We start from the raw sequence: 21,075 nt of genomic DNA, 5'->3' as shown, positions 1-21,075 counted from the left end.
GAGAGAGAGAGAGAGAAAGAGAGAGAGAGAGAGAGAGAGAGAGAGAGAGAGAGAAAGAGAGAGAGAGAGAGAGAGAGAGAGAGAGAAAGAGAAAGAGAGAGAGCATATCTTGGATGAGGCCCATAGATATGGGTCTGTAATGCCCAAAAGCCAAGTTCAAAGCAGGCCTTGAAATGTATGAGTGTAATGTATGTAAAGTAGGTGGATGAGCAGCTTTTTTTTAAACGTTGGGCATAGTTGTGGATGAGTAAGAACACTGAACAAAAATATAAATGCAACATGCAACAATTGAGTTATATAAGGAAATCAGTCAATTAAAATAAATTAATTAGACCCTAATCTATGGATTTCACATGACTGGGAATACAGATATGCAATTGTTTGGTCAAAGATACCTTACAAAAAAAATGCAAGGGGGCCTCCCGAGTGGCACAGCATTCTAAGGCACTGCATCTCAGTGCTAGAGGTGTCACTACAGGCCTGGGTTTGATCCCAGGCTGTATCACAATTGGCCCAGGGTTGTCTGGATTAGGGGATGGTTTGGCTGTGGGGTTTTACTTGACTCATTGCGCACTAGCGACTCCTTGTGGCGGGCTGGGCGCCTGTAGGCTGACCTCGGTTGTCAGTTAAACAATGTTTCCTCCGACACATTGGTGCGGCTGGCTTCCGGGTTAAACGGGCGGATGTGAAGAAATGCGGTTTGGCGGGTCATGTTTCAGAGGATGGATGATTCAACCTTCACCTCCCGAGCCCGTTGAGGATTTGCAGCGATGATACAAGATCGACATTGGGGAGAATATACAACAACAACAAAAATATAATAAATACAAATAAGTAGGGGTGTGGATCAGAAAACCAGTCAGTGTCTGGTGTGACCACCATTTGCCTCATGCAACGCGACACTTCAAATCAAATCAAAGTTTATTTGTCACGTGCGCTGAGACCTTACAGTGAAATGCTTACTTACAGGCTCTAACCAATAGTGCAAAAAAGGTATTAGGTGAACAGTAGGTAGGTAAAGAAATAAAACAACAGTAACAGCTATAAAAGTAGTGAGGCTACATACAGACACTGGTTAGTCAGGCTGATTGAGGTAGTATGTACATGTAGATATGGTTAAAGTGACAATGCATATACGATGAACAGAGAGTAGCAGTAGCGTAAAAGAGGGGTTGGCGGGTGGTGGGTGGGACACAATGCAGATAGCCCGGTTAGCCAATGTGCAGGAGCACTGGTTGGTCGGCCCAATTGAGGTAGTATGCACATTAATGTATAGTTAAAGTGACTCTGCATATATGATAAACAGAGAGTAGCAGCAGCGTAAAAAGAGGGGTTGGGGGAGGCACACAATGCAAATAGTCCGGGTAGCCATTTGATTACCTGTTCAGGAGTCTTATGGCTTGGGGGTAAAAACAGTTGAGAAGCCTTTTTGTCCTAGACTTATCACTCGGTACCGCTTGCCATGCGGTAGTAGAGAGAACAGTCTATGCCTGGGGTGGCTGGGGTCTTTGACAATTTTTAGGGCCTTCCTCTGACACCGCCTGGTGTAGAGGTCCTGGATGGCAGTGATGTACTGGGCCGTAAGCACTACCCTCTGTAGTGCCTTGCAGTCAGAGGCAGAGCATTTGCCGTATCATGCAGTGATGCTCTCGATGTTGCAGCTATAGAACCTTTTGAGGATCTCAGAACCCATGCCCAATCTTTTTAGTTTCCTGGGGGAGAATAGACTTTGTCGTGCCCTCTTCACGACTGTCTTGGTGTGTTTGGACCATTCTAGTTTGTTGTTGATGTGGACACCAAGGAACTTGGAGCTCTCAACCTGCTCCACTACATCCCCGTCGATGAGAATGGGGGCGTGCTTGGTCCTCCTTTTCTTGTAGTCCACAATAATCTCCTTAGTCTTGGATACGTTGAGGGATAGGTTGTTATTCTGGCACCACCTGGCCAGGTCTCTGACTTCCTCACTATAGGCTGTCTCGTCGTTGTTGGTAATCAGGCATACCACTGTTGTGTCATCTGCAAACTTAATGATGGTGTTGGTGTCATGCCTGGCCATGCAGTCGTGGGTGAACAGGTTGTACAGGAGGGGACTGAGCACGCACCCCTGGGGAGCTCCAGTGTTGAGGATCAGCGTGGCAGATGTGTTGCTGCCTACCCTCAAGCACCTGGGTGTGGCCTGTCAGGAAGTCCAGGATCCAGTTGCAGAAGGAGTCCCATGATCCTTAGCTTAGTGATGAGCTGTGAAGGCACTATGGTGTTGAACGCTGAGCTGTAGTCAATGAATAGCATTCTCACGTAAGTGTTCCTTTTGTCCAGGTCGGAAAGGGCAGTGGGGAGTGCAATAGAGATTGCATCATCTGTGGATCTGTTTGGGCGGTATGCAAATTGGAGTGGGTCTAGGGTTTCTGGGATAATGGTGTTGATGTGAGCCATTACCAACCTTTCAAAGCACTTCATGGCTACGGACGTGAGTGCTACGGGTCTGTAGTCATTTAGGCAGGTTGCATGTCCTTTGCATAGAGTTGATCAGGCTGTTGATTGTGGCCTGTGGAATGTTGTCCCACTCCTCTTCAAAGGCTGTGCGAAGTTCCTGGATATTTGTGGGAACTGAAACACGCTGTCATACACGTCAATCTAGAGAATCCCAAACATGTTCAATGGGTGACATGTCTGGTGAGTATGCAGGCTATGGAAGAAATGGGACATTTCCAGGAATTGTGTACAGATCTTTTTGACATGGGGCCATGCATTATCATGCTGAAATATGACATGATGGCGGTGGATGAATGGCACAACAATGGGCCTCAGGATCTCATTACGGTATCTCTGTGCATTCAAATTTCCATCAATAAATATAATTGTGTTCGTTGTCCGTAGCTTATGCCTGCCCCTACCATAACCCCACCCCCACTATGGGGCACTCTGTTCCCAACGTTGACATCAGAAAACCGCTCGCCCACACGCCATACCTGCTGCCTGCCATTTGCCCAGTACAGTTGAAACTGGGATTCATCCACGAAGAGCACAGTTCTCCAGCGTGCCAGTTGCCATCTAGGGTGAGCATTTTCCCCGTGAAGTTGTTTCCGATGTCGAACTGCAGTCAGGTCAAAACCCTGGGGAGGACAATGGGCATGCAGATGAGCTTCCCTGAGACGGTTTCTGACAGTTTGTGCAGAAGTTCTTTGGTTGTGCAAACCCACAGTTTCATCAGCTGTCCGGGTCGCTGGTCTCAGACGATCCCACAGGTGAAGAAGATGGATGTAGAGGTCCTGGGTTGGCATGGTTACACGTGGTCTGCGGTTGTGAGACCAGTTGAACGTACTGCCAAATTCTCTAAAATGACGTTGGAGGCGTTTTATGGTAGAGAAATGAACATTATTTATCTGGCAATAGCTTTGGCGGACATTCCTGCAGTCAGCATGGCAATTGCATGCTCCCTTAAAACTTGAGACATCTGTGGCATTGTGTTGTGTGACAAAACTGTACATTTTAGAGTGGCCTTTTATTGCCCCCAGCACAAGGTGCACCTGTGTAATGATCATGCTGTTTAATCAGCTTCTTGATATGCCACCCCTGTCAGGTGGATGGATTATCTTGGAAAAGGAGAAATGCTCACTAACAGGAATGTAAACACATTTGTGCAACAAATTTGAGATAAATAAGCTTTTTGTGCATATGGAAAATATCTGCAGACTTTTATTTCAGCTCATGAAACATGAGACTAACACTTTACATGTTGCATTTATATTTTTGTTCAGTATGTGTTTGTAAATGTAAGAGTGATATTCAAATCACTATAATTCTTTGATCCTATCATGTGTGATCATACCAAAATAGGAACTTCAGGGGAACGTTTCTGAAGTAGAAATAAGGTTTGGTTTAGCTTTGAGTTTCATTTCTCACATGAAGGAGATTGGAGAAAGCCTCTGGTGTCAAACTAGTGACTCAGAATTGGTTGTGTGTTATTTTTCTTATTTCCAACAGCACCGACTACAGAAACTTCCGAAAATGAAGTATGTAGGTGGTAGGTGGTTGACAATTTGTGAGAACTCAAGGGGAAATGGCTTGTCTGCTGAGTTCTGTCTGCCTCCTGCTTCCGTCTTCTCACAACTCACTTGATTTTTTCTATCCAGGAGAAGTCCCTAATCCTCTCTGTCTGTCTATTTCTCATTCCATCGCTATCCTCAGGCAATGGTTGGCTTCTTTTTATTAGGAACCTTTATTTTGTACTGTGTGGGACAGATCCAAATTCAAGGTAAGTCTCATCTACAACTACTAGTCAGGGTTGGGGGTATCCCATTTAAATTGAATTGAAGTGTCATTTAATTCCAAATTAGAATTTTCGCAATTGTTGAATTAGAATTCACTTTCTGAATTGACAAGGCAGACATGGGTAATAGCAGCTCCGTTATGAGAGCAAACACAATCTCCTCAATCTCTGCTGTGTGTCTGAAAGAGTCAGGGGTAATTACATATTTCACTGTTTTGTTTGGTGTGTCAGGGATCCCCCAAATATGTGTGTCCCAGCCCTCATGTTCAGCCTGCCTGAGGAGCCCTGGATGTGCTTGGTGCAAACACAAGGTCAGCCTTATCATGTATCAACTAGCTTGCTGCTGCTGCCTGTATTTGTTTAAAACTGTATCATGTTTTATCCTTGAGTTTTGCTATACTTTCTCTACTCTTAATTCTTGAACTCAATGGCCTTTGAATGCTTTGTGAGTTGACTTGTAGGGACAACGACATTAGGGCCACTGTAGGAGCTACTTACAATAGGAGCCGACATTCTATAGGTCTTCATTGCGGTCTGAATGGTAATATCCTTGTGAATTTTTGGTGAGATCTTAGACAATGATGTCCCATCAAGCTCATGTAAGATAATATATATATATAATATTTGGGGCGGCAGGGTAGCCTAGTGGTTAGAGCGTTGGACTAGTAACTGAAAGGTTGCAAGTTCAAATCCCCGAGCTGACAAGGTACAAATCTGTCGTTCTGCCCCTGAACCATGCAGTTAACCCACTGTTCCTAGGCCGTCATTGAAAATAAGAATTTGTTCTTAACTGACTTGCATAGTAAAATAAAGGTAAAAAATATATATCTTATTTTTTCTACAGTTTGGCAGACATTTTGCTAACAGTTCTGGGTTGAATTATACAGGACCTTTTATATTTAGCGGTGGAAGAGGTCCCGTGACGTGCCAAAATAACAACTCTTTACCTCCTGATGATAAGAGGTGTGAGAGATTGACTGAAAGACAGGTCAAGTGAATGTTTCAATTCCTCCTTCACATTGTTATACATTTAAAGAAAAAGGTTATAGGTATCCTCAGCCATTTATACTAGTATCAAATGACTCAAGTATTTATTTTTATTTTATTTTTTATTTCACCTTTATTTAACCAGGTAGGCTAGTTGAGAACAAGTTCTCATTTGCAACTGCGACCTGGCCAAGATAAAGCATAGCAGTGTGAACAGACAACACAAAGTTACACATGGAATAAACAATTAACAAGTCAATAACACAGTAGAAAAAAAGAGAGTCTATATATACATTGTGTGCAAAAGGCATGAGGAGGTAGGCGAATAATTACAATTTTGCAGATTAACACTGGAGTGATAAATGATCAGATGGTCATGTACAGGTAGAGATATTGGTGTGCAAAAGAGCAGAAAAGTAAATAAATATAAACAGTATTGGGATGAGGTAGGTAAAATTGGGTGGGCTATTTACCGATAGACAATGTACAGCTGCAGCGATCGTTTAGCTGCTCAGATAGCAGATGTTTGAAGTTGGTGAGGGAGATAAAAGTCTCCAACTTCAGCCATTTTTGCAATTCGTTCCAGTCACAGGCAGCAGAGAACTGGAACGAAAGGCGGCCAAATGAGGTGTTGGCTTTAGGGATGATCAGTGAGATACACCTGCTGGAGCACGTGCTACAAGTAGGTGTTGCCATCGTGACCAGTGAACTGAGATAAGGCGGAGCTTTACCTAGCATGGACTTGTAGATGACCTGGAGCCAGTAGGTCTGGCGACGAATATGTAGCGAGGGCCAGCCGACTAGAGCGTACAGGTCGCAGTGGTGGGTGGTATAAGGTGCTTTAGTAACAAAACGGATGGCACTGTGATAAACTGCATTCAGTTTGCTGAGTAGAGGATTGGAAGCTATTTTGTAGATGACATCGCCAAAGTCAAGGATCGGTAGGATAGTCAGTTTTACTAGGGTAAGTTTGGCGGCGTGAGTTTGTTGCGGAATAGAAAGCCGACTCTAGATTTGATTTTAGATTGGAGATGTTTGATATGAGTCTGGAAGGAGAGTTTACAGTCTAGCCAGACACCTAGGTACTTATAGATGTCCACATATTCTAGGTCGGAACCATCCAGGATGGTGATGCTAGTCGGGCGTGCGGGTGCAGGCAGCGAACGGTTGAAAAGCATGCATTTGGTTTTACTAGCGTTTAAGAGCAGTTGGAGGCCACGGAAAGAGTGTTGTATGGCATTGAAGCTCGTTTGGAGGTTAGATAGCACAGTGTCCAAGGACGGGACGGAAGTATACAGAATGGTGTCGTCTGCGTAGAGGTGGATCAGGGAATCGCCCGCAGCAAGAGCAACATCATTGATATATACAGAGAAAAGAGTCGGCCCGAGAATTGAACCCTGTGGCACCCCCATAGAGACTGCCAGAGGACCGGACAGCATGCCCTCCGATTTGACACACTGAACTCTGTCTGCAAAGTAGTTGGTGAACCAGACAAGGCAGTCATCAGAAAAACCGAGGCTACTGAGTCTGCCGATAAGAATATGATGATTGACAGAGTCGAAAGCCTTGGCAAGGTCGATGAAGACGGCTGCACAGACCTGTCTTTTATTGATGGCGGTTATGATATTGTTTAGTACCTTGAGAGTGGCTGAGGTGCACCCGTGACCGGCTCGGAAACCGGATTGCACAGCGGAGAAGGTACGATGGGATTCGAGATGGTCAGTGACCTGTTTGTTGACTTGGCTTTCGAAGACCTTAGATAGGCAGGGCAGGATAGATATAGGTCTGTAACAGTTTGGGTCCAGGGTGTCTCCCCATTTGAAGAGGGGGATGACTGCGGCAGCTTTCCAATCCTTGGGGATCTCAGACGATATGAAAGAGAGGTTGAACAGGCTGGTAATAGGGGTTGCGACAATGGCGGAAAGTTTCAGAAATAGAGGGTCCAGATTGTCAAGCCCAGCTGATTTGTACGGGTCCAGGTTTTGCAGCTCTTTCAGAACATCTGCTATCTGGATTTGGGTAAAGGAGAACCTGGAGAGGCTTGGGCGAGTAGCTGCGGGGGGGGGGCGGAGCTGTTGGCCGAGGTTGGGGTAGCCAGGAGGAAGGCATGGCCAGCCGTTGAGAAATGCTTATTGAAGTTTTCGATAATCATGGATTTATCGGTGGTGACCGTGTTACCTAGCCTCAGTGCAGTGGGCAGCTGGGAGGAGGTGCTCTTGTTCTCCATGGACTTCACAGTGTCCCAGAACTTTTTGGAGTTAGAGCTACAGGGTGCAAATTTCTCCCTGAAGAAGCTGGCCTTTGCTTTCCTGACTGACTGAGTGTATTGGTTCCTGACTTCCCTGAACAGTTGCATATCGCGGGGAATATACTATTCGATGCTATTGCAGTCCGCCACAGGATGTTTTGGTGCTCGTCGAGGGCAGTCAGGTCTGGAGTGAACCAAGGGCTATATCTGTTCTTAGTTCTGCATTTTTTGAACGGAGCATGCTTATCTAAAATGGTGAGGAAGTTACTTTTAAAGAATGACCAGGCATCCTCAACTGACAGGATGAGGTCAATATCCTTCCAGGATACCCGGGCCAGGTTGATTAGAAAGGCCTGCTCACAGAAGTGTTTTAGGGAGCGTTTGACAGTGATGAGGGGTGGTCGTTTGACTGCGGATCCGTAGCGGATACCGTATCCCACTGGGCACAGACGTCAGTTCAACATATTGTTTTGATTTACATTTGGTTGAGTTGTCAGCTAACGTGAATGCAATGTGAAATCAAGGAAACATTTTACCATGACATTGGATTTAGGTTAAAAGTTGGGTGAAAAAAAAGATGAAATGCACTTACGCTGATGACTTTGCAAATCCAACTAGTTTTCCATGTTGATTCAACGTCATCACATAGATTTTTGGGGTTGAAATGACATGGAACAATGTTCATTCAACCAGTTTTTGACAGTGGGATGGGACTGTAGAACCCTTTTGGATCCAGGTAAAAAAAAACTTTGGGTTCTGTTTAGAACTGTTTGCATGTAGGGTTCTACATGGAACACAAAATAGTTTTACCTGGAACCAAAAAGGGTCGATATTTTAATTGTGTATTGTGCTGCTGCAGCTCTCTGTGATTTCTTATGACAGCGTCATGCTACTGGTGTCAGACTCACTTCCGTCTTTCTATTTCTACATTCATCTCCTGCACATTTTACTTTCAATACTTTAAATTATCCGTTTTTTTTTCTCTGTGTCATTTTGGTGTTGACTGCTTTTTTTTTTACATTAATCAAGATATTCAAATGTTTGTTGGCTTTTGACTTCTTCTCTGTCATTTCTCCTTGCAGTCTAACCCTTTCTCGGTCTAATCTATAGGTCCTATGTATCATAATCACATGTCCCATATATGTTTAAAAATAATAACAATGTTTTTGTGTAAGAATTCTAAGCCTAAAACAGAGATGTAACCCCATCTGTTTAACTGACAAGAGGCAGGCCCACATGATAACCTGGCACCCACTGGTATGAGTCAGTGTTTTATTGTCTATATCATTATGAACTAAGACCATAATACCTATCCTCCTGACAGGACTTCCTGAAGTCTGGGGAGTCCACTGAGCGGAGGTGTGACACTGCTGAGTCTCTGAGGACCAGAGGCTGTGAGCAGACAGACATCATCAACCCCCAATCAGAACTGGTCTTCCTAAAGAACAATGAGCTCAGCAGCGACCCAGACAATGTGGTCCAGCTTAAGCCACAAAACCTCCTCTTCAAACTCAGAGTCGGTGAGAATTATATGACTCGTACACAGCAGCTGCTCAGTATTTCCCAGTGAACAAGCAAGGACAGGTCCAAATCTGAAATTCTTTGTGGTGCTTTATTGATCCTTTATTAAGGAGTGTGAAGTACTAGACATAACAGTGCTAGTCTCCTATTGATGCATGCTTTGCCATAACTGTACTAACTGACCCGTCTGGTTTCAGGAGTCCCTCAGACCTTCAGTGTGTCATTCAAGAGAGCCGAGGGCTACCCCATAGACCTGTACTACCTAATGGACCTGTCCTTCTCCATGAGGGACGACCTGGACACCATCAAGAATCTGGGCCAGGAAATCCTCTCTACGCTAAAAAACGTCACCAATAAGGTCCGCATAGGTGAGTGCTGAGGAGACAGACTTTTGCAGAAGTAAGGATTTCAAGTTAGGATTTAATCAACTGTGTGTAGTCATCTGACTATGCCACCTATCCTCATTTTGTCCATCTCTATCCCTCGCCTCTCTCCCTATCAGGCTTTGGCTCGTTTGTGGACAAGGTGGCTCTGCCGTATGTCAGCCAGGTTAAGGACAAGAAGAACAACCCCTGTCCCAGCCGCCTGTACACCTGTCAACCTGCCTTCAGCTTCCAGAACATTCTGGGACTAACCCAAGACGTGGCCGAGTTCAAGACCAGGGTCAGCAACCAGATCATCTCTGGAAACCTGGACTCCCCCGAGTCTGGCTTTGACGCCATCATGCAGGCAGCTGTCTGCCAGGTAGGACTGTCATACATGACCAAACACAGTTACCTCTGTATAGAGGCTAGGATGTCTACAACCAATGCGGTCTCAGAGCATTTAGTAGTAAATCCCGAGACATTCCATTTTGTATGATATGTTACGAATTTGCAATTCATACGATATCTTACGAATTTGCAAAATGTACGATATGCTATGAATTTTCAAAACGTATCATATGTTACAAATTCCATTTTGTTGTGGCTAATGTTAGCTAGGGGTGGCTAGCTAGGTGGCTAACGTTAGCTAGGATGGGGGTTAAGTAACCTTCCATCTTACGAAACCATACCAAACGTTACATATCATATTACTGTGACTGCCCCAGATTTACATTTACTATGTTACGTTTGGTCGAGGAGACCAGTCTGCTACAATGTATGTCTACATTGTCCATTTCTATTTCTCCCCCTCCCTCCCTCCCTCCCTCCCTCCCTCCCTCCCTCCCTCCCTCCCTCCCTCCCTCCCTCCCTCCCTCCCTCCCTCCCTCCCTCCCTCCCTCCCTCCCTCCCTCCCTCCCTCCCTCCCTCCCTCCCTCCCCTCCCCTCCCTCCCTCCAGGGTGTGATTGGTTGGAACAATGTCACCCGGATCCTGGTTTACACGTCAGATGACACCTTCCACATTGCCGGGGACGGCAGGCTGGCTGGGATATTCGAACCTAATGATGGGAAGTGTCATCTCAATGGCAGCGGCTTCTACGATGGCACTAAATATGTGAGTTATCAACAGAGGGGTGGGATGATCAACACTTAGAAGAAGTGAGCTTGTTTCAGTGACATTTGTGGTGGAAGAGCTGGGCAACTACGACGCCTTTCTGTGGTTATTTAATCCACTTCCTATGTGTCTAAGGACTACCCATCGGTTGGCCAGCTCGCCAGGGTCCTGGCAGCCAATAACATCCAGCTCATCTTTGCTGTCACCGAGGACAGTGTTGCTGCCTACAAGGTCAGGACTGATAGGAGAGATAGTTTGTTAAAGCAAATTCCAAAAGTTCACAAAATGTTTAACCTCTGTATTTCTACCTTCACCCCGTCTCTCTCTATTGTGCCCATATCTAAACAAACACACATATACACAAACACTTCTCTAGGCATTGAGTAAACTAATCCCTCAGTCAGTGCTGGGAGTCCTGAAGAACGACTCCAGCAACGTGGTCCAGCTCATCCTAGAGGCCTACAGTGTGAGTATCTCAACGGTCTCAAGCCTAGAACACAGTTGACAATAATTAATGTCAAGCTACTGCAAAATTGTGAAATACTTCAATGGCAAAAGGCTGCAATGACCAATAAAATGCATATTCAAAAGAGGACATAAAATCATGTCTGTGGTTATGGCCATGACTCACACAGCAGACTAAAATAGTAGAACCAGCTCCCATACGTATTTTCACTGGAATCCCTGGCCTCATGGTTAGCTAGTGACGGATATAGTGTGTGCTATGCTCTCACAAGTAGAAAAATATACTGGCAAATTATGTGTCAATCTTCCTAGTGGTAAAGTTAAGGTTTCATACATGATCGACCTACATTTCTCTAGGAATTTAAGACATTTAGGCCTAGAGAAATATAAACTACTTTTGAAATGTATTACTTACAAACAAACGTATCACTGTGGCTTTGCAATGAAATTCCATTTATTGGACACATAGACAAAAATGTAAAATCATCAACTCTCCTATCTATAGTAATGCATATCTATTCACAGAACCTGTCCTCCACTATCTTATTGGAGCACCATGGAGCCCCCTCAGGTCTGGACGTGACCTACAGATCCCACTGCACCCCTGCAGAAGGGGACAACACCCCGTGGCAGAGGAGGGGCGAGTGCATGAACGTCAAGCTCAACCAGCAGGTCTGGCACAAAGCAGGGGTGGAGGGCAAAAACAAGATGTGAACAAGGAAAGCAAGGCTCATGTCTTTAATGGATTTAGTCATGTAATATATGTAGTTATGTAATAGTTGTTCACTTGAAATCAATGGCAGAAAACAACAAAACCAGCATACACTGGGTTTATTTAATGGTATACTGTATAGGACTTGTGTTACAGACCAATTTATTGTGTATTATCCTCTCCATTGCACCCAGGTTGACTTCACAGTGAGTCTGAATATTTCAATGTCTGAAGGAGAATGTCTGAAAGAGAAGAAGCAGTTTTTCCTCAAACTGCAGGGCATCAGCGAGACCCTGAAGGTCTCCGTGGAAACCCTGTGTGACTGTGACTGCCATGACAGAGAACAGCAGTCCACACACTGCAATGAAAAGGGAACGCTCAACTGCGGAATCTGCAGGCAAGTCCTCAAATTATGACGAGAACTCACAGCACCTCCTGGTTGGTGAGATTAGAGAACTGTGCTTACAAATTGCACACAGTAAGGGAAACAGCTGCAGACTGCAGTTTGACTGTTACCACATAGCAGTAAACAAGTTTCTATAGTTAAAGAAATGTATCAAATATAAAAGTTCTCAGAATCAAAACTTGAGGGGATTCAAGTGAATAGTTTTCCATTGTTACAGTGATTAAAGTGTTTTTGAGGTACTGATGAGTAGGGCTAGAAGTCTTCCCTGATTACGTGACCTGACCAGAAAAAAACTCCTAGCCCAAATTAGGTCCCAGAATGTCCTGTTTTTTGTTGTTGTACCCAATTTTTTTCATTGTTTTTGTAAAATGCTGTGCCCTTTAGCTGTGACGAGGATCACCTGGGTCAAATGTGTGAGTGTGAGCAGCCTAAGGACATGATCTCTGCCGACTCTATGGACACAACATGTCGCCAAGACAGCTCCCCGCTGCTATGTAGCGGGCACGGGGGCTGTGAGTGTGGCATATGTGTGTGCCAGGGCACCCACCGTGGTGATTTCTGCCAATGTGATGACAACAGCTGTGACCGCCACAACAACATGCTCTGCAGTGGTGAGTAAACTAAAACAGTTAGTTCAGGCCATGCATTTTGATTGGTTAAGAATGTGTTCCTTATAGCTGCACCTTATTGGAGCCCATTTTTCAGCTGTGTTTGACAACGTTTGCCGCCTGTCTCCTGCAGGTAATGGGCAGTGTGACTGTGGAACATGTAAGTGTCATGCCAACTACACAGGCTCTGCGTGTGACTGTTCCACCCTCACCGACCAGTGCAGGACTGCTGGGAAGCTGTGCAATGGCCAGGGAACATGTCAGTGTAACCAGTGCCAGTGCAACAATGACTTCTTTGGCATGAGCTGCTCAAAGATTGCTAATGCATGCGCAAAATTCCTGTGAGTACAAGAAAATAACTTAGTCATTTTGGATTGAGTTTCCAGGTTGCCAAAGTTTAGTACTTCAATTGTGACCTTACAGGAACACTTTACATTACAATAATGCAGTGTCTGTGTGTGTGCTTGTGTGTGTGCCTGTGTACCTTCAGTATGTCTGTTAACCTGTCTTTGTGTAACATTTCCAGGGCCTGTGTGATGTGTGAATTGGCCAATAAGGAAAGTGACGGACTAAAGAGTAACTGTAGCCGACCATGTGGCTCAGTCAAGCCCACTTGGGTTGAGGGACCCCAGGAGTTCCCCTGCAGAGAAGACACCATCTCCTACAAAGTGGAGCTGTTCCCTGACGGCAACATCCTGGTCCTCTACGCAGATCTGCCCCGTGATTATCCATTATTTTCAAGATTTTAACATGGCTATGTATCCAACTGGCTTACTGTTTTTACCATTTTTAGTCTCACTGCTCATTGGAGCAATTCATAATATTGCTAGCTCTTAGGCACACCTAAAAAAGATCACTCCTATGACATCCTTATTCTGCGTATATGGACCTATTCTGCTATAGTTGTTTGATCAAAGATGCTTTGCGTTAGACAAAAAGTCAGGACTCATGTTCTACTACAAACTCTTCCTCTTCACATCCCTGGCAGGCTCTGTTGACAAGACTTATGTGATCATTGGCAGCTCGGTGTCCAGCATCATCTTCATTGGGATCGCAGTGATCCTCATCAGCTGGCTGATGCTGGAGTTCCACTACCGGAGAGAGTACGCCAGCTTCCTCAAAGCAACGGAGACTGTAGTCTGGAAAAATGTGAGAGAAAGAACAGTATACACATGACAATGAATCACCATGATATGTCAAATAGGCTAGATGTCTCTGCGTTAACTGGTCGTTTCTCATAACCATATATCTGTCCATTGTTCTCAGTCTCATAGTTTATTGTATGAATAGTGGATTTCTTTATTATTTGTGAATGTGTTTGTCCTTCTTATTGTTGTTTTGTCATTTTTTTAAGCAAATAATCAACTTAAGGAGTCTTTAATGCAAGATTTATAATGTTAAGTGTTGGTTGTTGATAACATGATGCTCGCTCTGTACTAAACTTATCTAGTTGGTCCTTTGTGTTTCAGATCGAAAATCCTTTGTTCCAGGATGCCACAACCATAGTTATGAACCCCATACACATTCAAGAGGACTGATCCAAACTCATTCAACTCTGAAGCCAACCAACACTTTACTTCAGGAAAATCTGTTACATACAGTAATAAGCGAAAGCGTGACCATATACTGATCCTAACTTCTAGAAGAGGAACCGCTTGTTCCTTTATCCACTTTAATTGGAAAAATTCAATGAGCCGATTTGTATAATAAATATACATTTGAAGGGCTAAAATTATAAAATATTAGAATATTGAATCTCCCTAAAGGCTTAAGTCATATAAAAGTTATACTTAAATTGGAACTGGTTCTCTAGCAGATTAGTAAGAATGGCTCACCCCTTGTTCAAAAATGGCCTTTTTCCCTTTGTCCAGATTATAACCTCTCACTTTCGGTTATTTTAAAATGAAAACCTCTCCAAAATATCCCTATTTTTGAAACAAGCAATAGAAAGATGGTTACAATTTAAGTTACATTTTTCATACCGAACCACATGACCTTTGGAGGTGTTCAGAACCAGGTTAAGGGCAGAGAAAGCTTGTTGGACACTAAGAAAGCTTTGTTGTAGAGCTTTTAACACATAATCCAAGGAGGGGCCAGTTTAGAATAAAACTGATTCCTACTGCTTGACCTATGTTGTTGATGTAAATTGTATATGGGGAATACAACCATCCCAGCTCTACAGATTTTGCTGCGAAGAGACAGAATCATTAGATAAATTGTTTTGGTACTGCTCATATTTATGTAGCTTGTTTTTGATTACAAGTTCAGGAATGGCTGAAAAATCACACCATTTACCTAGAACTTACTCTGCAAATAGCACTGCTGGCTGACTTGAAAAGCCATAGTCAATCAATCAATAATATAATACAAATTTTAATCTTTAATTTACCATCTGTAGAAACCAATGGCGGTCGGTGCCGTTTAAGATTAGGGAGGACAATATTTTTTTATGAGCATGGTCTTATTTCTATTTAAGCAATAAGGAATGGGGGGGTGTGGTATATGCCTTGCAAGTGTTAATCACTCCTTGAGGTTTTGGTTAAATTTGTAATTTAAATGGATTTTTATTTTTATTTAATGTAATGGACATACACAAAATTGTCCAAATTTGTTGAAGTGAAATGAAAAAAATTACTTGTTTCAAAAAACTTTAAACTGAAAAGTGTTGCGTGCAAAAGCATTCACCCCCTTTACTATGAAGCCCCTACATAAGATCTGCTGCAACCGATTACCTTCAGAATTCACATAATTTGTTAAATAGTGTCCATCTGTGTGCAATCTAAGTGTCACATGATCTGTCACATGATCTCAGTGTATATATATATATACACCTGTTCTGAAAGGCCCCTTAGTCTGCAACACCACTGCGCAAGGGGCACCACCAAGCAAGCGGCACCATGAAGACCAAGGAGCTCTCCAAACAGGTCAGGGACAAAGTTGTGGAGAAGTACAGATCAGGGTTGGGTTATAAAATAATATACGTAACTTTGAACATCCTATGGAGCACCATTAAATCCATTAGTAAAAAATGGAAAGAATATGGCATCACAACAAACCTGCCAAGAAAGGTCCGCCCACCAAAATTCACGGCCCAGGCAAGGAGGGGATTAATCAGAGAAGCAACAAAGAGACCAAAGATAACCCTGAAGGAGCTGCAAAGCTCCACAGCGGACATTGGAGTATCTGTCCACAGGACCACTTTAAGCCGTACACTCCACAGAGCTGGGCTTTACGGAAGAGTGGCCAGAAAAAAAACATTGCTTAAAGAAAGAAATGAGCAAAGATGTTTGGTGTTCGCTAAAAGGCGTGTGGGTGACTCCCCAAACATATGGAAGAAGGTACCCTGGTCAGATGAGACTAAAATGTAGCTTTTTGGTCAACAAGAAAAACGCTATGTCTGGTGCAAACCTAACATCTCTCATCACCCCGAGAACAACATCCCCACAGGGAAGCATGGTGGTGGCAGCATCATGCTGTGGGGATGTTTTTCATCTGCAGGGACTGGGAAACTGGTCAGAATTGGAGGAATGATGGATGACGCTAAATACAGGGAAATTCTTGAGGGAAACCTGTTTGTCTTCCAAAGATTTGAGACTGGGACAGAGGTTCACCTTCCAGCAGGAAAGGGACTCTAAGCATACTGCTAAAGCAACACTCGAGTGGTTTAAGGGGAAACATTTAAATGTCTTGGAATGGCCTTGTCAAAGCCGTACACTCCACAGAGCTGGGCAATTAAGAATCTGTGGTATGACTTAAATATTGCTGTACACCAGCAGAACCCATCCAACTTGAAGGAGCTGGAGCAGTTTTGCCTTGAAGAATGGGCAAAAGTCCCAGTGGCTAGATGTGCCAAGCTTATAGAGACATACCCCAAGAGACTTGCAGCTGTAATTGCTGCAAAAGGTGGCTCTACAAAGTATTGAATTTGGGGGGTGAATAGTTAAGCATACTCAAGTTTTCTGTTTTGTTGTCTTTCTTCTATACAAAGTGGTAAGCATGTTGTGTAAATCAAATGATACAAACCCCCCAAAAATCTATTTTAATTCCAGGTTGTAAGGCAATAAAATAGGAAAAATGCCAAGGGGGGGTGAATACTTACGCAAATCACTGTACCATGCCAAAGGCTGTTATTTCGTACGACGCAACTAGGAGTGCCTGGATACAGCCCTTAGCCATGGTATATTGGCCATATACCACATCCCCCCGAGGTGCCGTGCTTCTACACCTGCATTGCTTGCTGTTTGGGGTTTTAGGCTGGGTTTCTGTACAGCACTTTGAGATGTCAGCTGATGTACGAAGGGCTATATAAATAAATTTGATTTGATTTGATGATTTGATTATAAACTGGTTACCAACGTATTTAGAGCAGTAAAAATAAATGTTTCAACATACCCCTGGTATACTGTCTGATATACCACGGCTTTCAGCCAATCAGCATTCAGGGCTCGAACCACCCAGTTTATAATACATCTTATACCGTGGCATTGTTGCATAGTCGTTTCTGATTGGCTTGAAGGGCATTCTAGAGCGTGCATTATTTCCCTGTAACTCGCACGGTATATCTGCATTGTTTAATTCGATTTTCAGAATAGCAAACTAGGACTGATGGTTTGTTTAGCTAACTAGCAAGTATGTGTGTTTGGTTACCAAGGCAACTACTGTAGTTATCTAATAAACTTGCTAGCTACTTCAGTGGATGTTGACCAGATTTCTAGCGGCAAATGTTTTAAGTTATAGCCATGGTATAAAATGGATAAACAACTTGTGGCTCAATGCGTTCTCTGGAAAATATGTAGCTCTGTGGAAAGTAAGTTCCACTCCGTGCTACACCTTCCACATGTTCATTATTTCCCATGCATAGCCCCTCGTTGATTATACCTTGCATATTGATGACTGTCATTCATATTACATTCACCCAGCTCAATGTAACATCAATAAGTTTAGGCTACTACGTGATCCTCGAATTGTCCCTATACCTATCATGGCATTGCTACAACCTAGCCTACGAATGAAAGTTTACAACAGGTCAAGAGAAAAATGTGAGTAATCAAGGTGACAGACAGTGACATAATCAATACCGCCTTGCACACTCTTGCCTGCCTCAGTGTAATTATTAGTCCAAAAAGTTGCAAACAAAAATTTCTATTGGACAAATCCAAGTATGTTTATCCCCAGGTGAAAAAAACCTTTCCAAGCCAAACCTTCATATCATAACTGCTAACCGCTACACACATCCTACACCATATTAGCTAATGTCATAGTCAACATGGCTACTAGAACTAATGATTTAGTAAACACGCTACAATCATGCAGTGCAGTGTACAGCAAGCAGTTTAGTAGTTACACTGGGGGGGGCCCAGTGGCAATAAATTCATAAAACCGAAAACGTACCTTGCGTTGGAAGAGTTCCCGTGTTGGATATCCTGAACCAGCTAGCTAACATAGCATCCGTCTCTGTTTGAGCCAGGTGTTTGAATAGGCTAAATTAGCTAGCTGCCTTAGCTAACTAAGTATGTGAAAGTGAATAAAATACAACTAAATATAATTATCTCTCTCTCTCTCTCTCTTGCTTCTCCTTCATTTTTTGAGAACTGAATTTGTTCAAAACTGTTCAGGCTTTGTATTGAATTCAATGTACCCAGAGGAGGACGGACACTAGCTATAAAATGTACCATGTCCGTAAAATGTTTATAGTATGTTTAAGCTGGAAGTAGAAGTCTAAGTATTGTTATCCATTAGTTTATTCCAATTAGGGGTGTGGTGGTAGGGTTAGGGGAGAATAATACATAAGGGATTTTTATTTATTTATTATTATGCAGCAAACATCAGATACAGCTCTTTGCATTCCGGCAGAAGTAATTCATTGTCAATGGAGCAGTCCGCAACGCTATGTTGGGGGTGCTGCACTAAGCTGCGGTGAGTTCGGTGTACCGTATGCTTTCAGTATTTTAAACTCGTGCATTGCTTTACTGTATGGTGATATAAACAGAAGTAGGTCTAAACACACAGACTCCAACTAGCAAGCTTTTAGCTAGTTGAAAAGCGAATCACTTGGGTCAAGTACGGAAAAACAAAACGAATATGCCTCTGGTGGACATCAGGCTTAGAGGAACAAATGACATTGTCATGAGACTATTACAAAATGCTTAGATAGATAAAATGTTCTGAAGCTTGGTATGAAATCTTGTGAAGTGTCATTCCTTTCCAGTTTGTGCACATGGTATTGCATTTCATTCAGTTTTTTCTTAATGAATTATTTTTGTGTTTTGGTCTGAATTAAGAAATATAGCTGTGATGTAGGATAATGTTCTTGTAAGTATGTTTCTCAATATTATTACATAAAGTATTCTCTGTACAGTGTATTCATTATATAGGCCTATGTGACCATTGTCTGTGTCATTGAAATCATATAGTACCGTTTTTAATAATAAATGCCTGGATTGTACCGTATTTGTCCATTATTCTTATCAAAATTCTTCAAGCTCCATCAAATTGCTTGTTGAGTATTGCTAGACAAACATTTTCAAGTTTTCCCACAGATTTTCAAGCAGGTTTAAGTCAAAACTGTAACTCGGCCTCTCAGAAACATTCATGGTCTTCTTGGTAAGCAAGTCCAGTGTAGATTTGGCCTTGTGTTTTCCAATCAGATTAAATGAAATGATCATCAAATGTATTTATAAAGCCCTATTTACATCAGCAGATGTTGCAAAGTGCTTATTGTCCTGCTGAAAGGTGACTTCATATCCCAGTGTCTGGTGGAAAGCAGACTGGTTTAGCTCTAGGATTTTGCCTGTGCTTAACTACATTACACTTATTTTTTATCCTGAAAATCTCCCCAGTCCTTAACAATTACAAGCATACCCATAACATACCCACTATGCTTGAAAATATGGAGAGTGGTACTCAGTAACGTATTGCATTTGCCCAAAACACAACTTTTTGTATTCAGGACAAAATGTTAATTGCTTTGCCAATTTTCTTTGCAGCATTACTTTGGTGGAACTTTGCAAACTGTTGGAATATTTTTTCTGTCCTTCTTTTCACTCTGTCAATTAGGTTAGTATTGTGGGGTAACTACAATGTTGTTGATCCATTCTGTAGGCAGGCCATTCTGTAGGCAGGTCCTACAGGCCCTAATTTTGTCGCACCTTGACTACTGTGGTCAGGTGACACAAAAAAGGACTTAGGAAAATTGCAATTGGCTCAGAACAGGGCAGCACGGCTGGCCCTTGGATGTACACAGAGAGCTAATATTAATAATATGCATGTTAATCTCTCCTGGCTAAATGTGGAGGAGAGATTGACTTCATCACTACATGTATTTATGAGTGGTATTGACATGTTGAATGCACCGAGCTGTCTGTCTGAACTACTGGCACACAACTCTAGGATTTTGCCTAGACATGTCACAAGAGGTCTCTTCACAGTCCCCAAGTCCAGAACAGACTATGGGAGGCGCACAGTACTACATAGAGCCATGACTACATGGAACTCTATTCCACATCAAGTAACTGATGCAAGCAGTAAAATTTGAAAAATAAAAAAAAAAACTTATGGAACAGCGGGGACTGTGAAGCAACACAAACATAGGCACAGACACATGCATACACACACACGATAACATACGCACTATACACACATACACATGGATTCAGTACTGTAGATATGTGGTAGTGGTGGAGTCGGGTCCTTACAATACATCTGTGAATGTTTTGTAAAATTTTATAAACTGCCTTAATTTTGTTGGACCCCAGGAAGAGTAGCTGAGCTAATGGGGATCCATAATAAATACAAATACCCACAAAGCCCTGAGACTGCTGGAGGAGGAGCCAGAGACTCCATCTCCAGGTAGTTTCTGCCATTCTCTGTAACATTACCAATCCTGTTCTGGTTCTCCTATGGACTACTAATGGGTAGCAGAAGGTAGAGGTGAAGTTCAAACCAAGGAAAGGCCGTCCGACACCGAAGCCAATGTCTCCCCTCCCCAATGGTGAGGAAGACTGTCAGGCCTTCCTGAGCACCCGCTGGTTCCCCAAGGAGCCCATCGAGACGGACCGTTCCAGCTCCCCACCCCTCAAAGCCCGGCCCCAGCATTGGCTCTCTCCTCCCTGGGCCATGAGGAAGACTGCCACTGTCCCTGCTGCTCCGAGCCCAGCCTGACTGCTCGCTGGGCCACCACACAGGCTCCAGCTAAGCCCCACTGACGACTGAGCCAGCTGTTCCAAATGGCCGCCCTGGCTCGCTGCAAGAGCATTATTGCCAAGATGGCTGCCAAACTGGCTAGCTCGTCCCCCTCAAGACCCTCTCGCCCAAACCCTGTAGCTCCAGGACCTGATGGCACTGGTGCTCCTGCGCATGGTCCTGTCAGGTTTGGAGCTAAG

The 21,075-nt window shown here is 43.4% G+C and overlaps 1 protein-coding gene across 1 annotated transcript; it reads left to right on the top strand.

Moving 5' to 3' along the window:
- The first annotated feature begins 3,934 nt into the window (after nucleotides 1-3,934).
- Nucleotides 3,935-19,139, top strand: LOC109891126 (integrin beta-7). Its single transcript, XM_020483451.2, has 15 exons — nucleotides 3,935-4,255; nucleotides 4,502-4,581; nucleotides 8,830-9,025; nucleotides 9,224-9,394; nucleotides 9,529-9,770; nucleotides 10,348-10,503; nucleotides 10,639-10,734; nucleotides 10,880-10,969; nucleotides 11,494-11,640; nucleotides 11,875-12,077; nucleotides 12,471-12,697; nucleotides 12,828-13,035; nucleotides 13,221-13,414; nucleotides 13,683-13,843; nucleotides 14,164-19,139. Exons 1-15 carry the CDS (start codon nucleotides 4,192-4,194, stop codon nucleotides 14,230-14,232), a joined length of 2,304 nt encoding a protein of 767 aa, XP_020339040.1. The 5' UTR covers nucleotides 3,935-4,191; the 3' UTR covers nucleotides 14,233-19,139.
- Nucleotides 19,140-21,075: the final 1,936 nt, after the last annotated feature.

This window comes from Oncorhynchus kisutch, linkage group LG5, assembly GCF_002021735.2.
Source record: "Oncorhynchus kisutch isolate 150728-3 linkage group LG5, Okis_V2, whole genome shotgun sequence".
NCBI lineage: Eukaryota > Metazoa > Chordata > Actinopteri > Salmoniformes > Salmonidae > Oncorhynchus > Oncorhynchus kisutch.
Note: the sequence above shows the minus strand (reverse complement) of the source record. Positions and strands in the feature narration are given on the sequence as shown.